This window comes from Alternaria ethzedia (genome assembly GCF_023757985.1).
Source record: "Alternaria ethzedia strain BMP 0044 chromosome Unknown scaffold_4, whole genome shotgun sequence".
NCBI lineage: Eukaryota > Fungi > Ascomycota > Dothideomycetes > Pleosporales > Pleosporaceae > Alternaria > Alternaria ethzedia.
The window spans coordinates 868,817-884,730 of NW_026056197.1; the positions used below are offsets into that span (position 1 = coordinate 868,817).

The 15,914-nt window shown below is 52.6% G+C and overlaps 5 protein-coding genes across 5 annotated transcripts; 3 read left to right on the plus strand and 2 right to left on the minus strand.

The window, feature by feature from the left end:
- Positions 1 to 3,378: 3,378 nt before the first annotated feature.
- Positions 3,379 to 5,639, minus strand: SDH1_2 (succinate dehydrogenase flavoprotein subunit; the record flags this gene model as incomplete). Its single annotated transcript, XM_049374060.1, has 4 exons — positions 3,379 to 4,822; positions 4,871 to 5,035; positions 5,093 to 5,385; positions 5,598 to 5,639. The coding sequence occupies 4 exons, from the start codon at positions 5,637 to 5,639 to the stop codon at positions 3,379 to 3,381; spliced, it is 1,944 nt and encodes a 647-aa protein (XP_049236200.1).
- A 1,282-nt stretch (positions 5,640 to 6,921) lies between these two features.
- On the minus strand, positions 6,922 to 8,258 carry RPL3 (60S ribosomal protein L3; the record flags this gene model as incomplete). Its single annotated transcript, XM_049374061.1, has 4 exons — positions 6,922 to 7,177; positions 7,226 to 7,899; positions 7,952 to 8,108; positions 8,167 to 8,258. 4 exons carry the CDS (start codon positions 8,256 to 8,258, stop codon positions 6,922 to 6,924), a joined length of 1,179 nt encoding a protein of 392 aa, XP_049236201.1.
- A 530-nt stretch (positions 8,259 to 8,788) lies between these two features.
- On the plus strand, positions 8,789 to 10,577 carry PAB1_1 (Protein phosphatase PP2A regulatory subunit B; the record flags this gene model as incomplete). Its single annotated transcript, XM_049374062.1, has 6 exons — positions 8,789 to 8,832; positions 8,941 to 8,981; positions 9,058 to 9,155; positions 9,209 to 9,860; positions 9,910 to 10,505; positions 10,554 to 10,577. The coding sequence occupies 6 exons, from the start codon at positions 8,789 to 8,791 to the stop codon at positions 10,575 to 10,577; spliced, it is 1,455 nt and encodes a 484-aa protein (XP_049236202.1).
- Positions 10,578 to 11,450: 873 nt separating this feature from the next.
- Positions 11,451 to 12,650, plus strand: J4E87_002426 (uncharacterized protein; the record flags this gene model as incomplete). Its single annotated transcript, XM_049374063.1, has 4 exons — positions 11,451 to 11,513; positions 11,560 to 11,585; positions 11,636 to 11,993; positions 12,045 to 12,650. 4 exons carry the CDS (start codon positions 11,451 to 11,453, stop codon positions 12,648 to 12,650), a joined length of 1,053 nt encoding a protein of 350 aa, XP_049236203.1.
- A 593-nt stretch (positions 12,651 to 13,243) lies between these two features.
- J4E87_002427 (uncharacterized protein) lies at positions 13,244 to 15,718 on the plus strand (the record flags this gene model as incomplete). The annotated part of the gene is made up of 3 exons (XM_049374064.1): positions 13,244 to 13,513; positions 13,577 to 15,209; positions 15,303 to 15,718. 3 exons carry the CDS (start codon positions 13,244 to 13,246, stop codon positions 15,716 to 15,718), a joined length of 2,319 nt encoding a protein of 772 aa, XP_049236204.1.
- Between the last annotated feature and the right edge of the window lie 196 nt (positions 15,719 to 15,914).

The window sequence follows — 15,914 nt, forward strand, 5'->3', positions numbered from 1 at the left end:
CGGACTGAGAATCTTCTTGCATGATCTTTCCCTCCCGGTCATAAGCGTCGATACGGACAATAAAGATGCTCTGGGATAAGAGCCAATGTAAACCACCGCTCACTGCAGCTAGAGGAAGTGACCAGCGATATGGCAGCTGGAGAATGTACTTCTCGCGTTGATCCCCGACGGGACGAGTCACGCGTAGGCCTTTGCGCGAGACTGCCAGGTTATTCCACTCCGCAGCTCCAGCCATAGCGGTACATTCGCTATTAATCGCGAGATAAAAGTAGGACAGCACCAGTTGGGCGATGTTGGCAAGCCACGCGTTCAGGAGTGTGGCCTGGGCGGACGTTTCAGTTTTGCGGAACGCGGTAAGGCTTGAGGATCCCCATCTAGGACCTGTGAGTCCTATAGTCGAGAGTAGTATCACTAGACCGTAGAAGAGTGCACAGCCAATTGCATAGCTAGTACGATGTTAACCTCGCCTTTTTGACTTCACAGTTTCAGGCGGACTTACATGGCATACGAGGTATATACTCGATCTCTGTCGAGGGCAGTGGAGTATTGACTGCGTCGCTTGGCCCAAAGGTTGCCACATTTACGGACTATAATCGCAAGTAGATCTTGATCTTCTTTCATGTCTGTGACGGCCCCAACTTTGGCGATGACTTCGTGTTTGGTTGATACACACATGCCCCTGGTCGTTGAGTCGGGATACTCTAGAAACGAGGCTGCACCATCCCCGACCGTAACGATGTAGTCCAGATTTTCCATGAAAACTACCCACAACATCGTAAACAGCTTCACGACGTTACAGACGATCACAATCGCCATGAAGGTGAGACTTAGCTCGATGCGACTGGATGTTTTGACGTGATATTCTGCAAAGCCATGGGCGCAACGAGCCCATACCTGGGTGTCGTTCTCCAGAGAAGTGGTGATATTCGAATCGACCAAGATATAAGCCCATGTTCCGTTGATGATAGTCCAGTTGAGGGTATTGTCGGGTATTATTTCGAGGGGCCAGGATATGTTCGGGTTCCATTCCAATTCATGACCGCTATCTGGCCAGCCATTTCCGAGCAGTTTTGAAAATTTCGACTCATTTGCACCAAAGTAGCCATCTATCGCAAGATATAGGTCTCCATACTCATGGAAACTGTTGAACCATCCGTACGCGCTATCTATACTGCCATTATCGAGTGTTACATTGCGATCGTCGTTGATGGCTGCTTCTGCCTGACGTAAAATCTTCTCGTACTCAGCAGAATCTTTGAGCAGCACGGAGATGTTCGCCCTGTTGTCTGCACCAATGTAAAAGACTGCGGAGTTGTAGCTGGCACTCGTAAGCCAACAATCCGGGTTGATAAAGAGCTGATAAAAACCTACAATAAGTGTATAGGTATCGAAGACAATACCATGATGACGCACAAAAGCCTTCGTCGGTTTGGGATGTAGCCGAAGTTATGAACGCTGAGGATCCCGATATCAAGCCAATGGCGTGCAGAGTGAGCTCGATCAATATCTCTTCTTGTTGGCGAACTCAGTACCTGCATGGTATAATTGGAGGCAGCTAAAAGAATTGTACTGAGCGCATTGATCACGATGTGAATAGCGCTAGACCACCAAGACATGTCTTTGGCTTTTCCAGTTGATAGCACGGTAAAGTTGTCCGCGGAGCCGTGTCGTAGTGAGCCGAATACCAGGATGCCTATGTTGCAGCAAAGAACAAGCGACGAAGCAAATGAGCCTAATAAGACACCCATACGCCAACCATGAAACCGGCTGTTCGAAGTGATGTCTTTGAATCGGCGGCTGAGCCACTGAAACGGCCAGGTCATGTCACGAATGACTGGTAGCTTCCAGAAAGCCTTGACGACCACGTTGATCTGGTGCAATCTTTGCGTTGGCTGATCGTCGTCAGCTTCTGAAGGGGATGAAGACATGACTGTTGAAAATGAAGACCTGGCGTTCTGAGTTGTGAGCAGGATCTGCGTGTCTGGACTGCTTGTTCGGTGTGATCTGTCTGCCTGTAAGCTCCGACGTCGGAAGATGATCATGGTATGAAATAGCACTTACGGATAATATGTCAGTTCAGTTCCTCCATCGAACGCCTCTGCACCAAAGGAACAGGGCAATCTTTCGGGTTCAAAGTCTTGATCATCGTCTGGCAGATATGATCTTGTCGATGATGGAGTTGACAAAGAGGGAGTTGTCTGGGACAACGATAATCGACGCCCTGCTAACCCAGAAGTAAAAGAGGCTATGTGGTGGTCTTGGGAAGGATCCATAATAGCTCAAAAGCCTTCGATTTCTTGCCCAGAAGTGTATTCCGGATTCCACGAGGTTCAAGTATTAATACTATAATTACGGTGCCGCATTCAGCCTTTGGAGCAAAATGGGAGACAGAAACTGCATTCGCTTTTTGACGTGGAATTCAAGCAAGATTTTAATGCAGAAGGCTGAGAAGTAGCCTCTAATAAGTCCAAGACCCCCCAAATTTCTGATGGAGAAGGCTGAAGCATGGCAGACTTAGAAGCATTGTGTCGCCCGAATTCGGCTTGGTGGTGGCTGTGATAGACCTTCGGTGCAGATGGGGGCTGATGAACGTGCGTGAAATCGAACCGATCTTCCCATGGTCGGATGGGTTCTTGCAGGGAGCTGAGGGCCTAGCTGCGTCCTCCCGGGACGATGCGTGACCAAAATAGGTATGCCTGCGTGCAAGCATTCTTCGCGCATTCCGCCTTGGATATCACAACGTGTAAAAATACGGTTTCTGACACAGGCTCCACCATGGTGATGTGCCAGAGAGCGAGAAAGCCTGAAAGTCTTGTTATTGCCATGAGCGGATCCCCATCTGGCGTGGTGACAGCCACTGCAGCCACTTCAGCCCTCGGGTAACGATAGACCAGGCTAGAAGCTAGCCTTGCTTACACACGGCAGGAGCCATGTTCGGTTCGCGATGAGTGTGGGTGCACGAACGTCGAAGCGAAACCCTGTTCCCTGTCTGGTTGAGACCGTATTCATTGCCCGGCGTTGAAGTTAGCGACGCTCGTGACGTGTTCGAATAGCTGATGTTGTCGTGCTGCGCGGGTGAGTATCGCACTTGCCGAGAACACCAGCCCCTACCACAACAACACAGTCAGGCAGGGAATGAGTGCTCCACACGCCAGGACAGCTACATCATCCACGGACAGCAGTATTGTGGAGCACAACACCAGCAAGCGCTTACACATGCTGATACCACGGACAAGACATAACAACATGAACTTGAATGATTCGATTCTCAACCCTAAACGGCTTTCGCTCTTAAACATGCTAAAACATGCAATCCATCATCCGATGTACATAGAATACAAAATACATCCCTCATTTCCTTTCCAAATTACCAATCCTCTAGTATGTACGCTTGAATGGTGGTACAGCCTTGCACTCAGCCTCGTCCAAAGTGGTACCAACAACCTTTCTGTAACCTAATTGAGTCTCGCCGTGTGGCTTCTTCTGCCACGACAATGTGTGCTTCATCCACTGGTCATCGTCACGGTCGGGGAAGTCCTCACGGGCGTGAGCACCTCGTGACTCTTTACGGTTGGCGGCGGATTCGGCAGTCTGTACGGCGCAGGTGAGGAGGTTGCGTAGCTCAAGGGTCTCGACAAGGTCGGAGTTCCAGATCATGCTGCGGTCCTTGATACCAACGTTGGCGAAGTCGGCGTCGACGTCGTGGATCTTCTTGACACCCTCGTCGAGCGACTCTTGGGTTCGGAAGACGGCGACATCGGTCTGCATGACCTTCTGCATCTGGAGACGGACCTCGGCAGTCGACTTGGCGCCGTCAGATGTGCGGATCTGGTCGAGGACAGAGATGGAGTCGGCACCGGCATCGGCGGAGACGGGGTCAGCCTTCTGGCCGGGGCTGAAGTTGTCGCGGATGGTGTGAGAAACAGCACGGCCGAAAACGATAAGGTCGAGGAGGGAGTTGGCACCGAGACGGTTGGCTCCGTGGACAGAGACAGAGGCAGCCTCTCCGCAAGCGAACAGACCTGGGACGACCTGGTCGTTACCCTGAGCGTCTTGGGTGATGACCTCACCAGTGTACTTGGTGGGGATACCACCCATGTTGTAGTGCACAGTAGGAAGAACAGGGATGGGCTGCTTGGTGACATCGACACCAGCGAAAATGGCGGCAGTCTCAGAGATACCGGGTAGACGCTCGTGAAGGACCTCGGCGGGCAGATGGCTGAGCTGGAGGTAGATGTGGTCCTTCTCCGGTCCGACACCACGGCCCTCACGGATTTCCAGGGTCATTGATCGGGATACGACATCGCGGGAAGCAAGATCCTTGGCAGTGGGTGCGTAACGCTCCATGAACCGTTCACCCTCGGAGTTGAGAAGGTAACCACCCTCTCCACGGGATCCTTCAGTGATCAAGCAGCCGGCGCCGTAGATACCAGTGGGGTGGAACTGGACGAATTCCAGATCCTGGTTGGGAAGACCTGCGCGAGCAACCATAGCCATACCGTCACCAGTGCAGGTGTGGGCGGATGTGCAGCTGAAGTAGGCACGTCCGTAACCACCAGTGGCCAAGACGGTGTTCTTTGCGATGAATCGGTGGATGGTTCCGTCTTCCTGGTTGTATGCGACAACACCCTTGCAGACGCCGTCCTCCATGATCAGATCAGTGGCGAAGAACTCGATGAAGTACTTGGTGTTGTGTCGTAGCGATTGTCCGTAGAGAGTGTGGAGGAGAGCGTGACCAGTACGGTCGGCAGCAGCACAGCATCGGTATGCTTGGCCACCCTTGCCGTACTTCTGCGACTGTCCACCGAAAGCACGCTGGTAGCTGTACGACGTTAGTATGCTGCGCAAATTAGAGCTGGGTTGACCCTACATCTTGCCATCGTCGGTTCGCGAGAAGGGGCAGCCGTAGTTCTCAAGTTCGATGACGGATTGGGGCGCCTCTCTTGTCATGTAGTGAATAGCGTCTTGGTCACCAAGCCAATCTGATCCCTTGACTGTGTCGTACATATGCCACCGCCAGTCGTCCTCGTGCATGCTACAAGTATCCGTCAGCTGCTGTCGTACCCATCGCATGTTTGTCCAATTCACCTACTTTCCGAGCGCGGCGTTGATACCACCCTGTGCTGCGACTGTGTGCGATCGAGTGGGGAAAAGCTTGGATATACAGGCTGTGTTGAAACCAGCTTCAGCGAGACCGAATGCCGCGCGGAGACCAGCTCCTCCAGCGCCGACAACAATGGCATCGTATTCGTGGTCGATGACGGGGTATTTGCTCGAGATGAAGCCTGACGCTTCCTTCGCCCTCAGGTTCTCGGTAGCGAATATGCGCTGCGCTGGCCGGGTGGAAGAGAAGGCTCGTGTAGTTGGGCGGAAGCTCCTCGCGAGCTATGAGGCGAACATTAGCCATTGAACAGTAAAGACTCGTAAGAAGACGTGGAAGATCCAAGGGCATTGTCCAGCACTGCGAAAGTGTCGTGTCGACATGCGACATTCTGCCAACGCCATGTGGGATGTGGCACACGCCTCGGTGCGGCGGATGCCGGGCTTGTCGACCGTCGACTGCGACTGCGTGGTGTGGGAGGGCTGTCAAAACTCACCTGGCTTGCAAGCTGCGTACGACGCATCCTGAGACAACTCATTTTGGCGGTAGCCGAAGAGCGGAGAGTATACGACGGGAGTGCGAAAGGTCCTGGTGGATTTGAAGTTGGAGGTCAATGATGGCAGTTGCGACCGACGGCGTTACTTACCAACTAAAATCGGAGCGCGCTAATTGGGTCGGTAGGCCTCGGCTGCATTGCCTCCCAAGTACCTGCCCTTCATTCCGGCTTTTCTTCTTGATGAACGTGATGCATCTTTGCCTCTATTGCAAGGTCACGCAGGCCATATAGGCTATCAACATAGAGGCTATTGATCTGATTGCACTTTGCGCTGCAAGAATCTTCGCGGTTATAGACATGATTCTAGCTAACAAACTCATCCCACACAAAATCGTTACACGCTTGACAGCCAACTTTCGGCTTTGGACGTTCGGAACAATAATGGTACTTGCGAAGCACATGGCAACTGCTGTCACTTGGGCTGACTCATGCACCTTGTCTGGGCCGACAGTTGTTGCCGCTGGCGCTCAAGATGTCGAGCCTCATTCGTCGTCGTCATAGACCTTCTCACACGATCACAAGGCTGTTCCCCAGTCGTTGTACCAGGGAATTTTCTCCGCACGTTACGTTGCTAATATAGGTGTCGCTACTACCGTTAGTATACCATTCTTATTCACTCCAAGACCCTTTTTTTCAACCGCATCAACGTCTGGATTGCGCATATGCACACAAACTTCTTGAACCCTAGTGCACATGGGGTGGCACTCGCAGTTCGACATTGTGTCGGCTTTATTATACCACCTCGTACAAGGGAAGAAAATCAACATGTACCACCTAGAAGTCTACATTGCCGTAGGGAATATGTATATTTCAACTTTTATACTGATGTAGACGGCAGAGCACCTGTTCATAGTCGTTTCCATGTTTTTGATGCCCTCACCGCATAGCGCAACATTTCGCTGGGCAGGACTCTCACTACCGAACCAAGTCGCACACGGGCACGCACCGTGATTAAATTCCAGCGAGCGCCTCACACAAGAAAACTGAATAGGTCGGGAGCCTACATCAGCGTTGGGTCTCCTACTTTGCATGTTTTCATGTTGATGTAGACTGCAGACCTGTTTAATCTTTTCCTAGGTGAACCAGCGAGCGCCACTGGGACAGACGGTTTCCACGCATCACACATTGATAACACATATTTGAATTGGGGAATCGTTGAATTTTTGTTCAATCGCTCATGACTGGCATCCATATAGTAAACCTATCCTCTGCGCCCAAGCCCGTGAGAAGAAAGCATGCACTCCGTAGCACCATCTCGAGACTTCTAGGACGAAGTCTGGAGGTCCTTCTTGAGGACACCCTCGTATTGCCTCTTCTCCGCCGGTGTCTGGTAAGCACCGTGACCGAACTTGGAAGAGGTGTCGATCCACTTGAGCTCGACCTTCTCCAGCGCCCTCCTGCTGGTGTGGGTGAACATGGACTTGCGCAGGGTCATGACGCGCTTCTTGACACCAGGGCAGTTACCCTTGAGGAGGAGGAAGTCGTTCTTAACCTCACCGTAGCGGACGAAGCCACCCATTCTTATTTGTGTTAGTAGTGATTACCGGCCAGTGTGACATGTGACTTACGGTGTGATGCGCTTCTTGGAGACGTCGAACTCGGTGGAGGCGTTACCCTCATCCTCGCCCTTGCCGAGACGGTAGATCTTGTGGTTGACGGAGGTACGGTGGTGGTAACCCATCTGACCAGCACGGGCAACAGTCCATTGGACGTGGGCCGGGTGCCAGGCACCGATACAGGCGACCTTGCGGAGACCCTTGTGTGTCTTACGCGGGAGCTTCTTGGTGCCCCATCGGGAGGTGACACCGTTGTATCCGTGACCCTTGGTGACGGCGATAACGTCGATCATCTCGTTGTCCTCGAAGATGGAGCCGATCTCGATGGGCTTCTCGAACAGACCGTGGGCGTATGAGACCTTGTCGGCGATGCTGCCACCGTTGACCTGGATCTCCATGAGATGGGCCTTCTTCTGCTTGAGCGGGGTCTTGTGGATCTGGGTGTGGGCGAGAACGCGGATGACGGTGCAGTACTTCTTCATGCGCTCGAGCTCCTTGGTGATGGACTGGCCGTTCTCCTCGGAGTGCTTCTTGGCGTACTTGGTGAAGGCCTTCTTCTTGCTCTTGTACCAGTTGCGGTAGAAGCGGCGCTTGACCTCGTCGCTCAAGTGCTCAGCCCAGACGGTGGTGAGCGAGCGGAGACCACGGGGAGTCTCGATGTAGCCGACAAGACCGACAGCGATCATCTGCGGCCGTGTTAGTAGTGCGCCAAAACTGCTCGGAATTGGCTGTGCGTACGGGAGGAGTCTCGATGACGGTGCAGGCCTCGACAATCTCCTTCTTGTGCAGCTTGGCACCTGGTCGGTCGAGATCGCGGACGATTGTGGTCATACCGGCCTTGTAGCCCATGGCGGCCGTCAGGTGGACGGGCTTCTTGGGGTCATCCTTAGGGAAGCTGGCAATTGCAGTGAGCAGGCTGTCCGACAGTGGGCGGTGGTGACATGGAAATTTACCTCTTCACCTTACCCCGGTGACGGGCGGCGCGCTTTCGCGGCAAGAATGCCAGAGACCCGTGGCGGGGGGCTTCGAACTTCCTGTGTGACATGGTTCGATTCCTGTGGTTAGTTGGAGGAGTTGGAGGAGTCGTCAAGGAAAAGTCCTCTTGAATATTGAGGTTGACGGAGGAAAGTGCGAGCGGACGGCGCTAGTACAAGTTAGCGCGCCTTCCGACCTTGCTTGCCAAGACACGTCCACGGATCGCAGTTGCCCCACGTTAGAGGCAGTGAAGGTAGCAACAACACACTTGATCTCTGTAACGTGCGCTGTTGCTCCCTACGTCGTCGCCCGCCCTCGTCATTCCGCCGTCGACTCGATTCCGCCGGAGCTTCAACGATCAGCCCGCCCAACCGCCAACCCCGCCATCGGCCACGGCCAGCAGACACCGCTCCCACTACATCATTCCCAGCACTCACTCACCCACCACCCTCGACCTTGGCGGCGCTACCTCACCCGGGCCCCACGACAAGCTCAACAGCTCGCACACTGAACACCATAGTACACTGCGTACGAACACGACAGAGCACTCGCTACCCTTGACCGCACGCCGCTGGTGTCCCGCAATCCTTGTCCAGAATCATGGTAGAAGCCGAAGGCAATCCCACGACGTGGAAATTCACCCAGTACGTACCGCATGCTACGCATCTCCTTTAGGCCCCTCATCTCAGCTCGGTTGCTGCTGTGCTCGCCACTATCTCAAATCGCACTGGAAACGCCACTGACTGGAGCAGGTGCTTCGGCGACAAAGGCGATGTTGAAGACATAACCGAAGGTACGTACCGTTTCTTACCGTTGCGCTCTCTGTACATTCATTAATACCTGCATGCAATTGCTGACAGCGAGCGCAGCCGACATCATCTCAACCGTCGAGTTCGACCAGACGGGCAACTACCTTGCAACCGGTGACAAGGGCGGTCGTGTAGTTTTGTTCGAGAGGAACGAGACGGTATGTCCTTCTCTACTATGACCTCGCGCTGGTTCAAGACTGACAAGATGCAGAAAAAAACTTGCGAATACAAGTTCCACACCGAGTTCCAATCGCACGAGCCTGAATTCGATTACCTCAAATCTCTCGAGATCGAAGAGAAGATCAACAAGATCAAGTGGTGCCGCCGGCAAAACGCTTCACACTATCTGCTTTCCACAAACGACAAGACAATCAAGCTATGGAAGGTATTTGAAAAGTCGCTGAAAGTGGTGGCGGAGAACAACCTGTCACACGAGTTGACACCTGGAGGTGGGGTTGCTGGTGGAGGTGGTCCCGTCAGGAACCCGAATGCACAGTTCCGCAGCGCCACCGATCTGAAGCTCCCACGGCTCACACATCACGACACAGTTGTCGCCGCAGTACCGCGAAAGACGTATGCCAACGCACACGCCTACCACATCAACAGCATATCAGTCAACAGCGATGGCGAAACGTTCATTAGTAGCGATGATTTGCGAATCAACCTCTGGAACCTGAACATCCAAGACCAGAGCTTCAACATCGTCGACATCAAGCCCGCCAACATGGAGGAGCTGACGGAGGTCATCACCGCTGCCGAGTTCCACCCTATCAGCTGCAACTGGTTCATGTACGCAAGCTCTAAGGGCACCATCAAGCTGGCCGACATGCGCGAGAGTGCTCTATGCGACCAGCATGCAAAGCGTAAGCCGTCCGTCTTTCCGCCTCAGCTAATACTAACCTCGCTCTACAGAATTTGAGCAAGAAGAAGATCCATCTTCGCGATCGTTCTTCTCTGAGATCATCTCATCCATCTCCGACGTCCGGTTTTCACACGACGGAAGATACATTCTGTCACGCGACTACCTGACTGTCAAGATCTGGGACGTAAACATGGAAAAGACTCCGGTCAAGACCATCCCAATCCATGAACATCTCCGACCGAGGCTCTGCGACACCTACGAAAACGACAGCATTTTCGACAAGTTCGAGGTTGTTTTCTCTGGGGATGCGAAGAATGTCATGACTGGTAGCTACAACAACAACTTCATGATATACCCATCCGATAACGACAAAGACACCGAGGTAGTTTTGCAGGCCGACAAGTCTGCATTCAAGGCGAAGAAGGTTGGAATCCCAACACCCATGAACTCGTCGACAAGCCCGACAGGCAGCAACACAAGTAAGAAAGGTGGCTCGAGGGCCGGCAGCCCTGCTGCTGGTGCAGTTGGACAGGGCCAACGCATGAGGAAGGAGACGGACGCAGATCAGATCGACTTCAACAAGAAGATCCTACACATGAGCTGGCATCCATTCGAAGACAGCATCGCTATAGCAGCAACAAACAACGTAAGCAGGCTTGTTCTCTTCACATGACCAAAATCTAACATCCTACAGCTTTTCGTCTTCTCCGCATTGTAGGGGTAGCCTTGGTTCGCGAACATCGCCACAAGATACATGTAAACAGGAGCATCAGCTTGTTGGGTTTCTGGTCATCTTTACTCTTCCATCTTCCTTTCAATGTTGGCAGCAGCCTGCCAGGCGGCGCTAGGATGATAGAACAGGAGCATTCTTGGCGAATCGGCGTGGGAATGCAGATGAGGAACGACGCAATGTGGTTTAACGATCGGGTAGCCGCAGAGCAGTGTAGATTGCAACACCACTATAATGACTCTGGGTGGTGCAGAGAAAGAACAAAAGAAACACTCATCAATAGGTCTTTGTCCCACCTCTGCGTGAAACAGCCCAGGACATATCGCAGATGCTAAAAGACTGCGACAAGCACATGACAATTTCATATGTGCTTTGTAGTATCATGATGGACGTGAAGCACTCATATGCTCAAACTTGTTAACGTCTCTAGTAAATTGTACGCAAAGATGCCTGACGAGGCTCTGTTCTAGAAGTTTGCTGGATTCGGCAGTACCTAGGTTGATCCCGTTAGCGCCCGCCGTGAGGCTCATGACATCCCAGACTTCCACGTTGCGTTTCATTCCTCTAGATTCCTCGCAACGTTCACCATATTACAAGCCATGCTTAGTACATAGAGGTTTGTGTGCAATTGTACTCACTTGAGTGTTTTCTGTATGTTGCCTGTGCGATGGAAGATGGTTTTCGCGGAATGCGCTATGCGATTCTGCACTTGCCAACTTACTGTCATCCAACGCTCACCTACGTCACCTTTCTGACAAGCAACAGCTCCACCAACTTTCGCTTCGAAAAGTGTACACGGCCGAATTCCCGAACAATTGCTCAGGTAATCTGTGCCACTCCTCACGCCACGCGACTGCTATCATGGCCGCTCTTGCGCCCGTTATCAGCAGCTTTTCGCTCATCTTCGGAGGGTGTTGCGCAAATGTAAGAAAGTCAAAACTGTTATGATGCCACTACTAAAGTCTGAAAGGTGTATTGTCTGGAAGCAATAGTAAAGTAAACAGCGTGTAGTCCCTAGTAACAGCACAAAATCTAACACAGCCCAGGCAAGAGCCTGACAGTGGCCTACTCATTACGCTCTTCCAATTCGTGTTTACATGTCTCTCGACATTGCACTACCAGTTCGATCCGAATGGTCGTTACTTCATGCGGAGTTCGCCCGTGCCATTTCGCAAATGGTGTGTCAGCGCTGCGTTGTTCTTCACGGTCAACATGCTGAACAACTGGGCTTTCGCATTCAACATCTCAGTCCCTGTTCACATCATCCTCAGAAGCTTTGGTAGTGTGACTACTATGGCGGCTGGCTGGTTCCGTGGCAAGAGATACACACCTCTCCAGGTCTTCTCCGTTGCGATCCTGACGCTAGGTGTCATGGTGTCAGCATGGGCAGATGCACAGTCAAAGGTACAGGAGAGCGATCAACGACTCATTTATAGACGCTAACCACGGAACTAGGGCAAGAACATGGATGCTTCGAGCTCCGATGAGTCGAATTCTTCTCTACAAGCAGGTCTTCTTATCCTGCTCATCGCGCAACTACTCTCCGCATGGATGGGCGCCTATGTCGAGGACGTCTATAGTGAACATGGCAAGGACTGGCAGGCCAACCTCTTCTACTCCCACTTGCTGTCCATCCCGTTTTTTGCAGGATTTGCACCGGTCTTGACGCAACAGTTCAAGCGCCTGCAGGCCTCGCAATCATTTGAGGTCCCACCGAAAGTCGCAGAAAATCTCCCGCCAATCGTCAACAGCATCTTGGCTTCAACATCACAGCATGTTATCTACCTTACCGCCAATGCTCTCACGCAACTACTCTGCATCACTGGGGTCAACATGCTCAGCGCCAACACTTCCGCCGTTACTGTTACGATCGTGCTGAACATCAGAAAGCTGGTGAGCTTCTTGCTCAGTATCTGGATATTCGGAAACCAGATGACTGGATTGATGAAAGTCGGCGCTGCCATGGTGTTTGGTGCGGGTGCTTTGTATGGGTGGGAAACATCGTATCGCATCCCGCAGCAGAAGAAGTTGGCAGCCGAAAAGGGAAAGAAGGGCCAATGATTCCAGAGTGTTACCACTCGATCCGCCTTTTAGGGCGAGGCGAACACCTCAATCAAGGAGAAACTGAACACCCCAGAGACTACACAAACGCTAGATCTCCTGATTTGCCTATATTATCCTAGTGCAGTCTTTAGACCTGCTCGGTTTGTCTTTATATGAGGTGCGAACATGACTTTGTCTTGCTTGTTGGCAGCGTTTGCAAGGCTGCAATGAGATAGGCTACGGCGGTATCTCGGGAGCATGTAGAGCATGCGAAGATCATGGAGATGCCAATGCCAAGAGCATATAGACGAATATACTTGACCAGACTTCTGTTACCCCTCGCTGGGGGGCTGTGATGATGGTGGACCAATGACCGCTAATGCAGGGGCCAAGTGCAAGCGAGAGAGCCCATTAGGGATTGGCTCCTCCGGACCCTGAACTCGCGATTAGGTGTCGTGTTCTCACAGCGCAACCCCAACTCTCTTTCCAATTCCATCAAATTCGTTCCTTTGTTTATGGGAGGTAGGCGCATCCTCGTAGCCCTCAACGTGTTGCGGCATTGGAAGCTAACATCAGAGTCCACAGGTAGCTTCATTGAGCTATAGCCCACCATGTCTTCACCAGCTGGTAGCGTCCGCCAGCGCGCAGGCAAGGACAAGAAGCGAGGAACCTCACCGAACCCGGAAGCCCTCGCCGAGAAGGTCCAGGAGAAAGTCGCCAATGTAGTCGAGAAGGCCAAACCATACAAGCCGGTCCAGCAGGGCGGAGAATGGGACTACAAGCTCGCTATCGCCGTAATGACCGTTCTGGCCTTCATTACGCGGTTCTGGGGCATCAGACATCCTGATCAGGTTGTGTTCGACGAGGTGCACTTTGGAAAGGTGTGTATGCCATTGAAGACAGAAAGAGACACGATGCACGTCCAGATCGCTAACCGCACATAGTTCGCTTCCTACTACCTCCAACGAACCTACTTCTTCGATGTCCATCCTCCCCTCGGAAAGCTCCTCTTTGCCTTCGCTGGCTGGCTCGTCGGATACAAGGGCGACTTCCTGTTCGAGAACATCGGCGATTCCTACATTACCAACAAGGTCCCATATGTCGCATACCGCGCCATGCCCGCCTCGCTCGGTGCTCTTACCGTTCCCATCGTCTTCATGATCATGTGGGAGTCTGGCTACTCGCTACCTGCTTGCATCACTGCGGCCGGTCTGATGCTTTTCGACAACGCCCACATTGGCCAGACGCGCCTGATCCTGCTCGATGCTTCGCTCATTTTCTTCATGGCGCTCTCCGTACTATCCTACATCCGCTTCTACAAGGAGCGTCACAATGCTTTCGGGCGGAAATGGTGGAAGTGGCTCCTTCTGACTGGTATCAGTCTGAGCTGCGTTATCTCCATCAAGTACGTTGGTGTCTTCACCTTCTTCTCCATTGGTGTACCGGTCATGATTGACCTCTGGGACTTGATGGACGTCAACCGACGACAGGGTGCCTTGACTTTGGCCGAATTTGGCAAGCACTTTGCTGCTCGCGCTGTGGGCTTGGTCATCGTTCCGTTCTTCCTTTACCTTTTCTGGTTCCAGGTCCACTTCTCCATCCTCACACGATCCGGCCCTGGTGACGACTTCATGACCCCAGAGTTCCAGGAGACTTTGAGCGACAACGTCATGAGCCTTCAGTCCGTCGGTATCAACTACTATGATTCCATCACCATCCGTCACAAGGAGACCAAAGTCTACCTTCACAGCCACCCTGACCGCTACCCGCTGCGTTACGATGATGGACGTGTTTCTTCCCAGGGACAGCAGGTTACTGGATACCCCCACAACGACACCAACAACCACTGGCAGGTCCTTCCTTCAAAGCCCCTGGACAGTGAGATCGGTCAACGCGTCAAGGTCGGCGATGTCATTCGTCTTCGCCATTTGATCACGGACACCGTTCTCCTCACACACGATGTTGCTTCTCCTTACTACCCTACCAATCAGGAATTCACTACTGTGAGCAAAGACGAAGCAACCGGTGCACGCTATAACGACACTCTCTTTGAGCTCAAGGTCGACAAGGGCAAGGGCGATTTCAAGACCATGTCTACTCACTTCAAGCTTGTTCACGTGCCAACGAAGGTCGCCATGTGGACCCACACCAAGCCTCTGCCAGATTGGGCCTACAAGCAGGCTGAAATCAACGGTAACAAGGCAGTACAGCAGTCCAGCAATGTCTGGTATGTCGATGACATCCCTTCGCTTCCTGTTGAAGACGAGCGCAACAAAAAAGAACCGAAGCAGGTCAAGCACTTGGGCTTCCTCAGGAAGTGGGTCGAGCTGCAGCGTGCCATGTTCTACCACAACAATGCCTTGACCAGCTCGCATCCTTATGCATCCCAGCCCATCTCCTGGCCTTTCCTCCTTCGCGGTGTGTCTTTCTGGACTCACAACGACACTCGCCAGCAGATCTACTTCCTGGGTAACCCCATTGGATGGTGGCTCGCTTCCTCGCTTCTTGCTGTATTTGCCGGTATCATTGGTGCCGATCAGCTGGCTCTCCGCCGTGGCATGGATGCCCTCGATGAGCGTAAGTTACCTCTCTCGTACACGAAACCTAGGTTATTCGCTTTTGTATTGGCATTTGTATTTGAAGGGGAGGTTCTAACATTCATGTCTGCAGGCACTCGCTCCCGTCTTTACAACTCCACTGGATTCTTCTTCCTCACCTGGGCTGCCCATTACATCCCCTTCTACATCATGGGTCGTCAGCTCTTCCTGCATCACTACCTACCCGCGCATCTTGCGTCTTGTCTAGTCACTGGTGCTCTGGTAGAATTCGTGTTCTGCATTGAACCCCAGGACCCCGAGATGCCCGCCGCCGTCAAGGGCCACCGCCGCACTCACTCGAAGCCTGTTCGCGAGCGTGTCGCCTCTTCTAGCCTCATGGGCAGCTGGATCGCTATGGGTGTCATCCTCGCCGCCGCCTTCTGGTGCTTCCTCTTCTTCGCACCACTTACATACGGTAGCCCTGGTCTTACTGTTCCCCAAGTTCAGTCGAGGAAGTGGCTCGGATACGACCTCCACTTTGCCAAATAGATGGAGCATGAGTGAAGGATTCGCTTCGAATTGGGGTTGGGGTGTCTTCTATTGGATTAACTAGGGTAAAATGCACAGCGCGGAGTGCTGATTGTGTGGATTAGGGTCTTCTATGTATTTTAGTGTGTTCTCTTTTGATGGGGCCGAGTAGAGGTCACGCCTTTGAGCACGCAAATATTTCCTATGTAATAGATAT